The 15,222-nt window shown below is 41.1% G+C and overlaps 1 protein-coding gene and 1 pseudogene across 12 annotated transcripts in view; both read right to left on the reverse strand.

The window, feature by feature from the left end:
• Positions 1–15,222, reverse strand: part of Epb41 (erythrocyte membrane protein band 4.1) — a 156,919-nt gene that overhangs the window by 78,155 nt on the left and 63,542 nt on the right. For 11 of the 12 annotated variants that reach the window (XM_028759648.1, XM_028759638.1, XM_028759646.1 and 8 more), the window contains 3 exons: positions 8,701–9,181; positions 5,289–5,498; positions 1,678–1,782 (listed from right to left, as the gene is read on the reverse strand). In XM_028759648.1, coding sequence (XP_028615481.1) covers positions 1,678–1,782; positions 5,289–5,498; positions 8,701–9,174 — 789 coding nt within the window. In that variant the 5' untranslated portion in view covers positions 9,175–9,181. Of the gene's footprint in view, positions 1–1,677; positions 1,783–5,288; positions 5,499–8,700; positions 9,182–15,222 lie in introns of those variants that run through there. The other variant, XM_028759647.1, reaches the window with a different exon arrangement.
• LOC114614158 lies at positions 11,271–11,847 on the reverse strand (annotated as a pseudogene).

A 15,222-nucleotide genomic window follows, 5' to 3' on the forward strand; every position in this document is an offset into this window, starting at 1 on the left:
CTCACACACACACAGCACATACACACTCACACACACACAGCACATACACACTCACATAAAAATTTAGCACACACTTGTTGGAGCCCTGTCAGAGAGGAAGAATCTGAGTGCTTTTCCTTTGCCTCTCATTTGGTCAAAGGCAAGGGAATTTAAACACAAATGCTAAGTCTGGTGGAACCTCTGAAAACCCTTGGCTTATATGCACCCCAAAATGCTTACTAATGGCACCCACAGCAGGGTGCTCCATATTCTCTACTGTTTTAAGAGACTTCTCAGCTCTTCATTCCAGAGATCCCATAAGCAATTCTAGGACTTTGGAGCTAAAATCCCCACCAAGGGGATTTGACACTGAAAAGGGCAAATCCAGATTTGTGTCAATCACACGGGACCTGCAAAGTCTAAGCTATCTTACAGAACCAGTTACCGCTTAGGGGTGAGATGGCTAAGCAGGTAAAAGTGGCCCCTGCTAACCGAGCCTGAGTCTAACCCCACGCTCTGTGGTAGAAGGAGAACACCAACTCCCCAAAGTTGTCCTCTGACTTCCATACACGTGCGACCCCTAATCCCAACCCGACACACAAAATGAATTAATACAATTTATAATTTTTTGAACAAGATCAAAAGTAGAAACAAAAACTTTAGTAATAATAAAATCAGCATGTGTTCTTCTTTGCTCAGTTTAAAATATTCAATTCTTTGTATTGTATTCAGTCAACAAACGTTTGTGGGATGATGGCATGTGGATGACACTGTGGTTATGAAGAAAAGACTGGAGCTGGAGAGGTGGCTCAGCAGTTAAGAACACTGGCTACTCTTCCAGAGAACCCAGGTTCAATTCCCAGCACCCACATGGTAGCTCACAACTCTCTATAACTCCAGTTTTAGGGAATCTGGAACCCTCACAAATATGTACATGCAGGCAAAACACCAATGCACGTAAAATTTAAAAAGAAAAACAAAAAGCCTAGAATAAAATAACACGTAGGAGCAGTCACTAATGAGAGACGAGTGGTGAGTAACCATGTGCACACCCTGGGTGTGACTGCGCAATGCTCTGCTGAAGCCCAGAGCCGCTCAGAACTGAAGGAACTTTAGGAAACGTATCTGGGGAGTCTAAAGAAGAAATGAAATTAGACAGGTACAGAAGTACAAAATAGCTGTTGTGCATAGTTCAGCATAAACTGAGCCCAGAGGTAATCATGGAAGACAAGAGCTACAACTGAAAGTACAGTAAGGGCCAGGACACGGAGACAGCACTCAGTGCTGAGCAACCTGGGCTGCATCAAGCTCTAGACAAGTGGGAGCCACTGAAGGGCTTAGAATAAAGGAATGGCAGCCATAGGAAGCGTGACTATAGTCAGGGCTGTAACTGAGAACACATACTGAGGTCTAATAAGAACAAGGGATAAGGCTCCAGTCTTAACCTTTCCCCTGTTCATTAGCTGTATAACCTTGATGGGGACAACCTTGCTGAACTTCCGTTTCTTGATGATGAGAAAGAGCACTTCAGTAATAATGGTCCCTCTTTCTCCCTCTCTCTCTCAGTAAACTCAAGAAGGAAAATCTGAGAACATGAGAGACCACTGCATGCATGGATGTCCTGGAGAGACGGGTATAAGCACTGTCACCACCATGAGAAGGGGAATTTGCCAGCAGCCTACGCTGCAGTCTGCTCACCTTAGAGGTTGCACTGTCCCACACAGCTAAGCCAAAGTAGTCTTCTTCCAACAGGTTGAGGTGCTCACACACTCGCTTAAGCAAATCTTGTCCCTTAGCATGTTTCTGTGAAGATGCACAAACACTACTTAAGGTTCTTTATTCTTGTATTCATATCAAATTTTCAAAAAGTGTGATTTTCCAATTTCCTTTTTTACCTTTTGTAACACATACATTCTCAGATAGCTGCGCAGTCTAAATAGAACACGATGTATACAATCCCTCTTCCTTGATATATCAGCTTATCAATGCAACATATTGCAGCATTTTTGGAAACAGTGACAATGCTGAGTAAAACCCCATCTCCCCTGTTCTCCATCTCCATCCAAAGCACCATACACACCCTCAGCAGGATCTCACTATGTGACCCTCTAGTCTGCGAATCTTAAGTGCTAGAACTACAGACACACACAGCCACACCCAACTAAGTACACTCATGTATTCATAGTCTCATAGTCACATTCTATTCCTCCCACTTGCTCTCATAATTTTTTTGTGCAGTGTTTCATGAATTCTGCTATGGGTCACAACCAGTTACCATGGTCTGCTGAGGTCTGGTCTGTTGCTATGGATTGTAATGCTAAATTCTGTATCCCAGGGTCTGCCTCAAGACGAGGAGATCCTCACATGTATCAGCTTCTATTATAATCTTGCCCTGCCTACCAAGTTATCTGTGACTGTTTAATAAAGATGCTCAGCCTGTAGTTGAGCAGAAGAGAGGTAGGTGAGGCTTCAGTTCTCAGGCTTGGGGTCTAAGGCAGAGATGGGAGGGGAGGGAGAGGAAGAGGGAGGAAGAAGGAGGAAGACAAAGAGGAAAGGAGGGAGAGAGGGAGGAAAGGAGGGAGGGAAGGAGGAAGGAGAGGAAGAAGTTGCCAAGGTGTAGGTAGATCATGAGCTTATGGCCATGAGGGCCGGCCTGTTAGTGTAGGAGTAGCCCAGGTTGAACATGGGAAGTGATATATATCTTAAGGATATTGACAGGGAAGTAGACAAAATAGCTTGGAGGGTTGATATCTGCCCAGCTGTAGTGCTTTTAAGGCTTATTATAAATATAAAGGTCTTGTGTCTTTTATTTGAAGGCTAAGTGATCCACAGCAGTATAGAAACCCCCAAATAATACTTACTGCAACATTCATCAACTAAATTACTGGCTCAACCTGTCAACAGAGGTAACTGTGGCTGTGGAATTCCTCTTCATAAGTATCAATGAGCATGACCTATACCTGAACTCCCTACAGCCTCCTTCTGAGGAGGAGGAAGCAGACATCCTGTAGACACTGGCGGTCACAGCAGCTATTCAACAGTGTTAGGAATCATTCTTTACAAATCCAAACCACTTCCAAAGTTGGGCACTTAGACTCTTGCCTATCAGGAAGAATGAATGCCCTAGTTTCCAGGCCGTGAATTAAAGTTAAAACAAACTGGCTCCTCTATTACCAGCTAATCAACTGTGTCATTTCAATTAACAATAGCTTGCTCAGCTGTAAAATAAGATTTTTAATACCACTTTTTACTGAAAAACAAACAAACCAGAAACATGTTAATGTCTTCCGAGAAATTTGTACAAAAATACTTCAAAATTAGATTTTATTTTTTCCCCTGTTCTGGGGACTGAGCTTCGTATGTGTCATGAACCTGTGCTATTACTGAGCTATATCCTAGCTGTACAGGTATTTTTAGCATATACATGACATAGCCTCTTCTTAATCAATTTAAATGACTATTAGAAACTTTCATCATTTTGTTCACTCAGTAGTAACTCATTTACACAGCATCATTTTCTTCCCCCTTTTCTTCTGATTTCACCCTAAATGACGGCCAATAATTTGAGAAATCAGGTACATTTCCCTAACCCCTTTACTCATAATTTCCAAATCTAGGAATTCTAAAAAATCCAAAATCTAACTTAAAGGAGTCAATTTATTTTATTACTAAAGCTCATTTGTTGAAAAAAATCTGGCAATTTATAACCTTCATTTATCCATCTTAGAACAAATCTTTATATTTTTGCCAATGAAATAACATATTTGAGTCAGGCATAGTGGCGCATGCCTGCAGTCCTCACACTTGGTGACAGAGGCAGGAAATGGGGTTAGGAGTTCAGGAGCATCCTAAGGCTACACAACAACTTGAAGGCCAGCCTAAGCTACATGAGTCCCCATCTTAAGAACAACACCACAATTACAAAGTCAAAGATAATATGTATTCTATATATAATATTTTAAAATGCTTGTGGTTGGACACATTTACCTGTGTACACAATTTGATCCAGAAATACTGAAGTTCAAGTCCATGAATCACACATTCTATTCATAAAAGCTATTGGTACTTGCAATAATTGTGCACAAGCAACCATGGCATAACACGCAACTACTGTTGCAGCTAAAGCAACAGTTAATAGTTTAGTTTGTCCTGAAGGAACAAAGAAGGAAGCTAAATAACTGACATTTATTGAATCCTGACTCAACTACTGATTCTTTCATAAAACTTACGAGATTTTAAGAAATGGTATATATAATATATACATATATTCTCCAACTGAAAACAAAAGAAACAGCATTATATAATTTTTAGTTCTATAGTATATCTCATTGGACTAAAGACATCGGATACAATGAATGACTGAGGCTTAGATCTGGGGGGACAGAAATGTTAGAAATAGAGTCTGAGTGTGTGTGTGTCTGTGTTTGTGTGTGTGTGTCCACATGAATCTGTGTGCATCATCTGTTCACAGGTGCCTGAGGAGCCTGTAAATGGATGTCCATTCCCCTGGAACAGGAGTCACAGGCACAGGCCATCATATGGGTACTAGGAACCAAACTCAGTTACCTGAGAGGGTAGCAAATGCTCTAAATCATCTTTTCAGCCATGTAACTTCTTTTTAAATTAATTATCTATTTGATCTCTCTGTCTCTCTTTCTGTGTGTGTGTGTGTGTGTGTGTGTGTATGTGTGTTTGTTTATATATATGTACTCATAACACGTATATATGTAAATGTGTGAATTCCACAGAACGAATGTGGGCCAGAGAACAACCTCAGGTGTCAGTCCTTTGCCTTGTAACTTATTTGAAAGAGGGAATCACCACTTCCTGCACCAGACTATCTGCTCACCAACTTAATGGAACTCTCCTGTCCCTATACTCATCTCCTTGTGAGGGGACAGGGATTACAGATGCTAATGCAGCCAGCTCTGTGTGGGTTCTGGGCATGTGAACTCACAGCTGCATGGCAGGTGCTTCTGCACCAGATACCTCCTAGTAATTTCTTTTTCAAACATAATTACAGGATAGCTAGAAATATTCAGACTATTTTGGAAAATCTGGTCATAGAGAGGCAACCACCATGCATAATACATACATACGTATTATCTTTTGAAAAACAAAATGACTTTAAGTCCCAAGATTTTGACAGATTCAGGGAGGAAAAAATAAGACTCACAATTTTCCTGTCCCTTCATTTCCAGAAAGCCACTGTCAACATTTCCTCCCATAGAACGTCCTCGGGGCGGGCCTCGTCTATAGCACAGGAAGTGACTGTGAGTGGTCTGACCTCTGGGGTTAAGACGACTCACCTCTACAACACACTCGTAGACTGTGTCATCCAGCAAGGACACCTTGCAGTGCATGTTTCTGTGTCTCCTGATGGGCTTCTGCGAGGCCTCGGGGTCTCCTTCTGCTCTGGAGTCAGGGTCCCCCTTCACCTCTGTTCCAGAGCACTCTTCAATCCCTTCTCCTTCCTTTGTTTCAGAATCCGGGTCCTCTCTGTGTTCTTCCTGAGCTGGCTACACACATCCATGACACCAAGTCACTGTAAAGGTACTCACAAACAAGGTACACACTCCTACCTATAGTAACTAATATAGTACCCCTACCAATAAAGACACAAACAGGAAAAAAAAACTATTAAAGCAAAAATAAGTTGAATTATATGAACTATATCATATTTTTCTAAACGGTATTATGATTTCTGTAAAGATGTTCAACATTACTATTCTTTTTTTCCAGGTAGAATCTTATCAAATCAGTACGTGACTGTGAGACACCAATCTACTGCTCTCAGTATTATATAATATAATGCTCATCCAATTTTTGTCTGCATTCTATGATCATCAGCTTTAGCACAGTCACTTTGTGAACTGAAGATAAAATGATTTGTCACAGGCTTTACATTTTATAAACAGCTAAAAGTTTTTGAGGGCTTCGTATTTTCTACATATTTGCATTAAGCAAATGACGTTACCAGGCTAAAAACTGTAACTCCATCTTAATGCCTCTCTGCCCTGGAACATCCAAACGAGGGTGAAGGAAGGAAGAGGAAGACTGAGGCTGGCCACCTTCGGCAACCATTAAGTCTCTGTGCAACACAGGAAAGTCAGAAAATACATTTTATTTATTTATTTTATGGATGTGAGTACACTGTAGCTGTCTTCAGACACACCAGAAGAGAATATCAGATCTCATTACAGATGGTCATGAGTCACCATGTGGTTGCTGGGAGTTGAACTTTGGACCTCTGGAAGAGCAGCCAGTGCCTCTTAACTGCTGAGCCATCTCCCCAGTACCAAAAGTCAGAGAATGTTTTGACCCATGTTGTCTTACTGTTTTTTGTAATTAGTTTGTTTTATAAAGATTAACTAGCCTCAAACTTGTATTTCAATTGCTTCTGTCTTCTAAGTGCTGGGATTAGGGGCTGCCCGGACTATTTCTTTACTTTTAACACAATAAATCTATCAAGAGTTTAACTAAATGCTATGAATTTTCTTCTTCCAAAACAATACATGATTGACATTTATAAATAAAAAGGAAAAGACTAATTGCTTGCCTGATACCAGATTCAGGAATGGCTAATGGGCTTGTAATAGCCTCCACAACCATCTCACACGCAGCCTCAGAAAGGCCTTCGTGAGGCATCGTGTTTGTCCCAGCCCACTGGACCATTTCTTATATCAACGAGCAGTATGTTGCTCCTCCCACCTTCACCTGGGTGGTCATCAGGCTCACAGCAGCAAACACTTCACCCTCTGAGCCACCATACTGCCCCACCACTTACAGTTTGTAACTTCTCAGGGTACATCTATCCTAGAACCTGGTGTACACAGTAGGTTTTCAATAGTTATTTTTGAATGGATGAATGACTAAACAAGCATTTAAAACTAACAGATGAGTACTGGGGCATGGGTGCACACCTTTAATCTCCAGCAATCAGGAGGTAGAGACAGGTAGATCTCTGTGAGTTAGAGGCCAGCCTGGTCTGTAGAGCTAGTTCCAGGTTACCCAGGCCTACACTGCAAGACTGTCTCTCAAACATAGATAGATAGATGATAGATAGATAGATAGATAGATAGATAGATAGATAGATAGATGATAGATAGATGATGGATGGATGGATGGATGGATGGATGGATGGATGGGTGGATGATAGCAAACAAACAAGGCTAATAGATGAAGCTGGGGAAATGGATCAGTCAGTAAGATGCTGTGCAAGCACGAGGGCCTATCACTTTCCTGTGACTTCTATGCAGTCCCTAGCTTGATTCCATAGATTTCAGTCATAACTATTACATAGTGAATCTTCTTTCCTGTTTGTGTGTGTGTGTGTACGCTCATGCGTATAAGTCAGAGGACAAGGACAACTTTAAGGAGCTGGCTCTCGGTATCTCCCTGAGAGGCAGGGTCTTTCTTGTTTCGCCCACTGCACTGTTCACTCTAGCTAACTGACCACAAGCTTCCAGGTGAGTCTCCTGTCTGCACTTCTCATCCTGCGAGAGGAATGCTGGGATTACAGATTTGTTCTACCACACTGAGCTTCTTAAGAGGGCTTTAGGGATTTGAATCAGGTCACCAGGCTAGTGCAGAAATCCTTTCACCCACTGAGCCATCTATGTAACCCCAATCTTGTTTTTATATTGTCTTACTAACAGCCAGTGCCTATTGTGATGTCATCCTAAAGTCTGGTCTTTGGCACTCAAAACATACAAATAATATTTCTGGAAACACATGTAATCATTCTAGAAGTATAATGAAACTATATACCCCAAACTTTAGGCCTTTCACTGAAGCACACACAGGACTTAAACTTTAATAATCCAGATAATATTCAAAGCTTCAGAAGTAAGATTTTGAACATAACTCTTATTCTGTACACACTAAGGAAGGAATAAGATTCCTAGGAGACAGTTTGAGTTTAGTGCCTTTGCATGTATTCTGGACAAAGGAACAACTTACGTTTAATTACACTGTGACAAAGTTAAAGCTCTATATGAATAAATACTACAGAAGGAGCCGATGAGATGGCTCAGCAGGTAACAGCACTTGCTGGCAGGCCTGCTTACCAGAGCTTGATTCCTGAAGGCCACACAGTGAGAAAAAGAGAACTGATCCCCCACAGTGGTCCCCTGGTTTCCACATGCACACCGCAACGCACGCACATGCATGCACACACAGAAATAAATGTAATAAAAAATTAAAACTATTACACAAGGAATAGAATTAGCATTGTTCTCTATATCTCGCAGTAATGTGCTCCTTACAGGTTAATAAGGCAGGCATGGCTCAGATCTATCATGTACCCTGAGATAGCCCAAAGCCTGGCTTATATCTATCACATACCCTGGGATGGCCCAAATCCATCGCGTGTACTAATGAAGATTTTCATTGACAGGCCACACTGCTCTAAACTACCTCACTCCTTCCTTGTTCTCTCAATAAAACTCAAATTTGTTCCACTGTTGTAGCAAGATGATATATGGCCTCAATAAGCTCATTTGATAGTTTTCTCTCATTTCTTTGACTATTAAAGTATATTTGTTTAAGTCAGGTTTCAACTGATGACATTAATTTCTTTAGAGAAGAAACTCTATATGTTATTTATCTTTATCAATGCCTAAGCCAACTGGCTCATAAAAACAAAGCCAAATATTCTTCCATGAAAAGTACAGCATATAATGCATCGTCATTATCTTCTCCCCCAGTCACATGCCTTACCTGTGTTTCTATACTGCTTAATGAATGAAGATCCAAAGACGGGTCTGTTTTGAGCTCAGGTTCAGGAGCCGCAATGGGGGCCTTTAAAATGATGTCTTCATCAAGACTGGTTCCCAGTTCTAGCTCCTTCTGACCTCCTTCACCTTTCTCTTTCTCCGACTCTACTTCTCTGCCTTCTTCTTCAGAGACCTGAGACTTGGGCCTTTTGAGGAATGAGGAGAGCAGTCGTGACAGGCCTCTGCTTTCTGATGTCCGTTCCTTGTTCTTGGTCAAGTCTTCATGTGTTGGAGTGTCCCCATTGGATGCTTTCAGCTTCTGCTCACCCTGATTACTGCCCTCAACTGTGGCTGCCTGGGAAGCCTCCTCCAGCTGAGTTTCTGGTTGGCCTGAGTTAGTGGCTCCCTCACTTTCTTCCTTCTGTTGCTGGTGCTGGGAGTTCTCAGCTTCAGCCACTAAGCTCTTCTCTGTTGTCATGGTGTTCCTATTAAAAGGAAGAAGAAAAGGGAACTATTATAAGCAAAACCTGAACGGTGCAGGCAAACCCCTAAACCTCAAAAGACTAATATATTTAGACTTAATCACCAACAGAACTCCAATCCATTAAACAGAAGACCTTGCATGAAAGCACAAAAAAAATTTACCTATACATCCTGAATAAATTATTAATGCCTTAAATCATGAAAGATATGCACATTGAGAGGCTAGCTTAAAACAATATCTATCAAGATCATGGAATGAAATATACCATAATTAAATTAAAGGCTTCATGCTTCCTAAAACAGGGTATCTGGGTACTGTCCTTTCAAGGGGTCAGTCAAAACTGTAAGATTTACAGGAATTCCATCCCTAGAGATGATTACATTTAAAAGTTCTGCAAATCTCTTTTGCTTGCCTTCATTGTATTTCTTAGGGTGAAGACTTCTCCATTAGGAAGAACAAACACAGAATTCTGATCAGTTGCTACCAGAGTTGACAACAGCAAGGACAAGTATATAGTCAAACTAACCACACAAAAGATGCCTTCAGGTTTCATGACGTAATACCAAATTACATCCTTGTCCAGAGGTATCCTATTTTAAGCTCTTCAAACGAGTTTTTTTCTGAGAAATAAGTGTTTGAATGTTCAGCAGTTTTGAAAGTAGGAAGTGAAATCATTATACTAGGAGGGAAAACCAGAGAAATGCTGTAGGGGACATTTTAGAAAGCCAATGCTGATTTACGTTATGTTTTACGTGAGCAGAAGGAGAGGGCAGGCTACAAAACCTCACATATGTGAAACTTGATGCCAAGGCTCCAGCACTAGTCCTCAAGCCCCAGGATGAGACTCAAAGGTATCGTCACTGCTGTTCCAGTTCAGATGACACGTCCCTCAGAGAGGCCTCCCCAGCACCCCAGCTAAAGCAGTGGCCCTGATCCCACAGATCCCTCTCAGCCCTACAACACTTCAGACCTTCTGGGCTTCACTTCTTTATTGCCCTTCTTCCAAACCCCTCCTCCATTCAGAATACAAAGTTTTATGAGAATAAGCTCCAGTCTTTTTTAAGAGATTCATTTTATTTTTAATCTCTCTCTGTGTGTGTGTGTGTGTGTTCATGTGCCTGCGGAGGTCAGGGAAGGTGTTTGCTCTCCCAGGGATGGAGTTACAGGCAGTTGTAAGCCTCCCCCACCACCACCACCACCACCACCACTAGTGCTGGGAATCAAACTTTCGTGTTCTGTAAGCAAAGAAAGTATTCTTAACCACCGAGCCAACTACCCAGCCTGTGAGTCTTTTTCACCACTATACACCCAACGCCTACAACAGACCCTGCATATAACTAATACTAAGCATCTGTGTGTGTGGTATATATGTATAGGTGTGTATGTGCATGGCGGGGGCAGAGGTCAACATTGGTTGTCTTCCTCAATTACTCTCTCCTTCATGGTTTTGAGACAGGGTTTCTCACTGAACCTGGAGTTCATTGATTTTGCTAAACTCACTGTTGAATGAGTTCCAGGGATCTCTCTCTCTGCTTTCTCAGTGACGTGGATTACAGACATGTGACACTGAGCTCAGCGTTTTACATGGGTGCTGACAATCTCAACGCAGATCCTCATGTTTTCAGGAGCAAGCACCTTTGTGACAGACCCATCTCCCCAGTCCCCTAAAAAAAGTTTTTGGGGTTTTTTTGTTTGTTTTGTTGTTTTTGTTGGAGACAGGGTCTCATTATATAGCTCTGGCTGTCTTGGAACTCACTCTGTAGACCAGGCTGGCCTCAAACTCACAGAGATCCACCTGATTCTGCCTCCCCAGTGCTGGGATTTAACCTGTGCACCACTATGCCCAGTTTGTTTCTTTTGTTTTATTAGGAATAAATGTGAAAACCAGAAGGCAGCCTGTAGAGACCAGTTCTCTCCTTCGATTCTAAGGGTTTTGAGGATTAAACTCAGGTCAGGCTTGGCAACAGGTGCCTTTATCCACTGGGCCATCTCAATGACCAAATACATTTTTTTTTCAATATATAAGTCCTTTATTGCCCAAATTGTACTTGTGATCAGGATCTTGTTTCTGGAGCTAGGAATCTGAGGCCTCACTTGTCAGCCTGCTGCACGGTTCCCTTCTCAGACACATAGATGCTATCCAAAAACTTTCTGATATCTTTGTTTTTAACTGTTGTAGCTTGCTGAATCAGAGCCGCTGAATTTGAAACAAGTTCAATATCATTTCCTTCAAGGATTAATTCATCCTTCTGGGCTTGGGAGACAGAACAAGCAACACCTGTCCTCATCCGAACCCTGCGGATGTATTTTTTACCCAAGAAATTTCGGATTTCAACCAAAGACCCATTCTCCTGAATAAGGACGTTGATGGGGAAGTGAGCGTACACAGACCTCATCTTGTAACGGAAGCCAGTGTAACACCCTTGATCATGTTCTGAACATGACTGTAGATGGTTCTGACAGTGGCCAGTTCCTTTCTGTTACCCCACCATTTGTCAACCCAGAGCCTTTTCTTTTTCTTTCCAAGAAGACTCAGCTCTACGTTGATGTGATTGAAGTCCCCCCGCAGAGTTCCCCTGTGCCCTTCACAATGACTCTGCACCCCTTCAGAGTGATGTCGACATTTTCTGGAATGTCGACAGTCTGATTGCTGAGAATGGTCTTCATTCTCGCAGTAGATGGGGCAAAGAGAGTAAATACATTTTTTTAATGATTTAATTTCACCTGAGTTCATCTGATATCTATAAACATCAAAGGCACCCTCTAATTTTATTCAAGCAAATCCATTCATCCATGAAATACTTATCAAGCATTTAGCACAGGTTCAAGGCTTCATGCCAATGATGTCACAGTAAACAAACAAACAAGGTCTCTATCACAGAGAAGTTTCCTCTGGATTCAACTCTGATACACTGAAACTAAAGTGCAGCAGAAGTCTTACTTAAGTAGGAGACACTCCCAGAACAACTGCATACACAGGGAACAGAGCAATGAAAGTGGGAAGCCCCTAACACCTTCACTGGGCACTGTGTCAGATGCCATGTCAGTTACATTACCCTAAACAACCCTTTCAATAACCCCACTGTCAGGGCGGGAGGTATCATCTGATCTTGTACTTGAGGACACTTCAATTCCACAACTACCCTGTCTCACAGGGTTCTAGACTGAGTCAGGACTGATTAATATTTAGACAGGACACAGTAACTTACCCAAGCCATAAAAATGGTACCAAAATAAATGAAGGCATGGTAATTAAAAAAAAGCCCTTAGACCTCTAAATCTAGTTTTAAATATGAAGAGTGTTTTTTTTTAAATGATGATATTTGAAGAAGTACATCTTCTAACCTAATTTACTAAGTCACTGAAACAACTCTGCTAATATAATACAAATGTGGTCTCTGTAACCACCTCACAAACCATCTACCAAAACTCAGATTTAGTTTTTTGCTCCTTGTACTCAGGAGAAATAAAATGGCTGTTACCTTCGCACCAGGAGTAGAGAACACTCGCCTGAAATTACCTTTCCTTAAACCCCAAAGCGATTAAAAAGCACAAGAAGAAAACTGGGATGTGAAACCTCTGTCACTATGCAGAAATGACAGGAGAACCGTGAGATTCTCTTTGTAAAACTAAGCAAGGGAAGCTGAGGACGGCACGTGATGTCCATGGACTGCACACACGGCTTCACATCTGCCCGACCAGAAGGGAACAGAAACCATCTCTGCACTAACATTTCCCAACATGAAAGATTTTACACCAGCTTCTCTCATAAAGACTTCAAAATCTTTCATCAAAGTTTTAGCAAGACAATAGCTTAGTGTCTGACAGTCCTGAACATATAGCTTTAGTAGACAGACAGTATTTATCCTTGTCTCTTAGGGGTTTTCTTCTTCTAGTTTTAAAGGCAGAAGAAGCACCTTCTAAGAAACAAAGAACTGGTTCCAGAAAGTGGAACATGAACACTGAGAAAACCTTTATTCAACAAGCACTTGCTAAATTAATGCAAGAAGCACACAAAGGTCCATGTTATTAAGTGTGCATAAAATCTCTGCCACAATTAGAACACAATGATTGAGATACACGTAGAATTATAAAATAACAACAAAAGAATCAATATACTTTGCCATGAATTTGAACATTTAAAAAAAAAAATGGGGCATGAAGGCATACACTTTTAATCCCAGCACTCAGGAGACTTGAGACTGGCCAGACTGGTCTACAGAGAGAGTTTCAGGACAGCCAAAGCTACACAGAGAAACCCTGTCTCGAAAAAAAAAAAAAACAATAAGTAAATAAATAAATAAGTAAATAATAAGTTTTAGCTTTTTGAGACAAAGTTGCATATAGCCCATGCTAACTTCAAACTGCCAATGTAGTCAAGGCTGACCTTGAACTCCTGATCCCCCTGCCTGTACCTCTTGAATACTGGGACTACCAGTGCATGCCACCAGTTCAGCTCAATAAATAATTATTATTTTTTAGTAGCTCAAACGTGTCCTGGCAAGTCAGTGGTGCACGCAATCAAGTTCCTCAAGTTACAGATGACAGCATGGATACGCAGAGGAAGATACAAAGCCGAGAGGCAGAACCGGGACACGCACTACAGGCAGATGCTCACTGGTGAATGATGCTATTCTCAACCTAGTACAAAGCCCTAAGGAGAGTATCTATTTACTTAACGTCACAAAGAGGTCTTTTGATTGTTGTAAAGGAAAAAAAAAATCAGCACAACACTGAAGACAAAGAGATGTGCTCCGGTTCAGAATCAAGCTTAATCCTCCAAGTCCTGAGAACTGGACAGCATTTGGAATCAGAGATACATCTGTCCTAACAGTGTGCATCTGCTTTCTGGAGACAAATCAGATCATTAAAGGCCCTATACTAAGCTGATTGAGAAGGCCAAATGAGGTCTTTCTTTTTTTCTTTAATCTTTCTTACTCTCAGAGCTGGTGTTCCATTAAAGCTTTTTAGGTGGAAAACGTAATGAGAACAGTACAGTTTGTAACATTATAAAAACTTTCCTTCCTATCCACATTTAAGAATAAAGTCTAATGACATAATTATCCATTTTACTCTTCAAATCGGCTCACAGAGTATCCATATTAATGTTTACTGAATGCTAACCGGATGTAAGGTTTTGGCTTCGGTCTCTAATACACAAATCTTAAGTAGAGAAGAAACACATAGATAGCTCAAACTAAAAAGCAAAACCTACTGTTTCATCTGACAAAGTGTTCTAAGTGAAATCAGGACTGGAAAGTAAGAGAGAACACTCAAGGAGCATTCAACCAGAGCAGCCAGGAGAAGCTCCTGAAAAAGGAGCTTTTAAGTTAAGGATGAATACAGATGTCAATAGAAAGAAGCCTGAGGTGTGTGAGCAAATGGAATTCCAGGCAGGGGGATTAGCATTAGTACGAACATTACAGGCACTTAGGAATCAGCTAGCATCCCAGACGGACTAGAATCAGATCACAAGGAGAAGGAAGAGATGGTGCAGTTAGAATAGAGCATTCCTTTAAAATTAGATTTCAATCAAAATAATACCATCGAGCATCTATTAAATATCTACTTGATGGGACACATTATTTCTAATGTTTACTACATTACCTTATAACAATTCTGTATACATGTGCATTTCCCATATAAACAGTCTCCTCAGAGGTTAAAAAAAAAGCCTCACTACAGAGTCAACATAAACTTTTTTTTTTAAGATTCATTTATTTTATTTATGTGAGTACACTGTCTTTCTTCAGACACACCAGAAGAGGGCATCAGATCCCATTACAGATGGTTGTAAGCCACCATGTGGTTGCTGGGAATTGAACTCAGGACCTCTGGAAGAGTAGATGGTGCTCTTAACCACTGAGCCATCTCTCCAGCCCCAACATATACTTTGATAAAAATTTTAATAAACAATAGAATGATAATTCTATTGTAATCCTCATGGAAATAATGTCTATAATAATAAACCTGGCTGTTAAAGAACCCTGAGTGTTGGGACGGTTTATTTTATTTCTAGCACCTTCAGTTTGAAGCTCCACA

Source organism: Grammomys surdaster, unplaced genomic scaffold (assembly GCF_004785775.1).
Source record: "Grammomys surdaster isolate TR1022 unplaced genomic scaffold, NIH_TR_1.0 126313, whole genome shotgun sequence".
NCBI classification, from domain to species: domain Eukaryota; kingdom Metazoa; phylum Chordata; class Mammalia; order Rodentia; family Muridae; genus Grammomys; species Grammomys surdaster.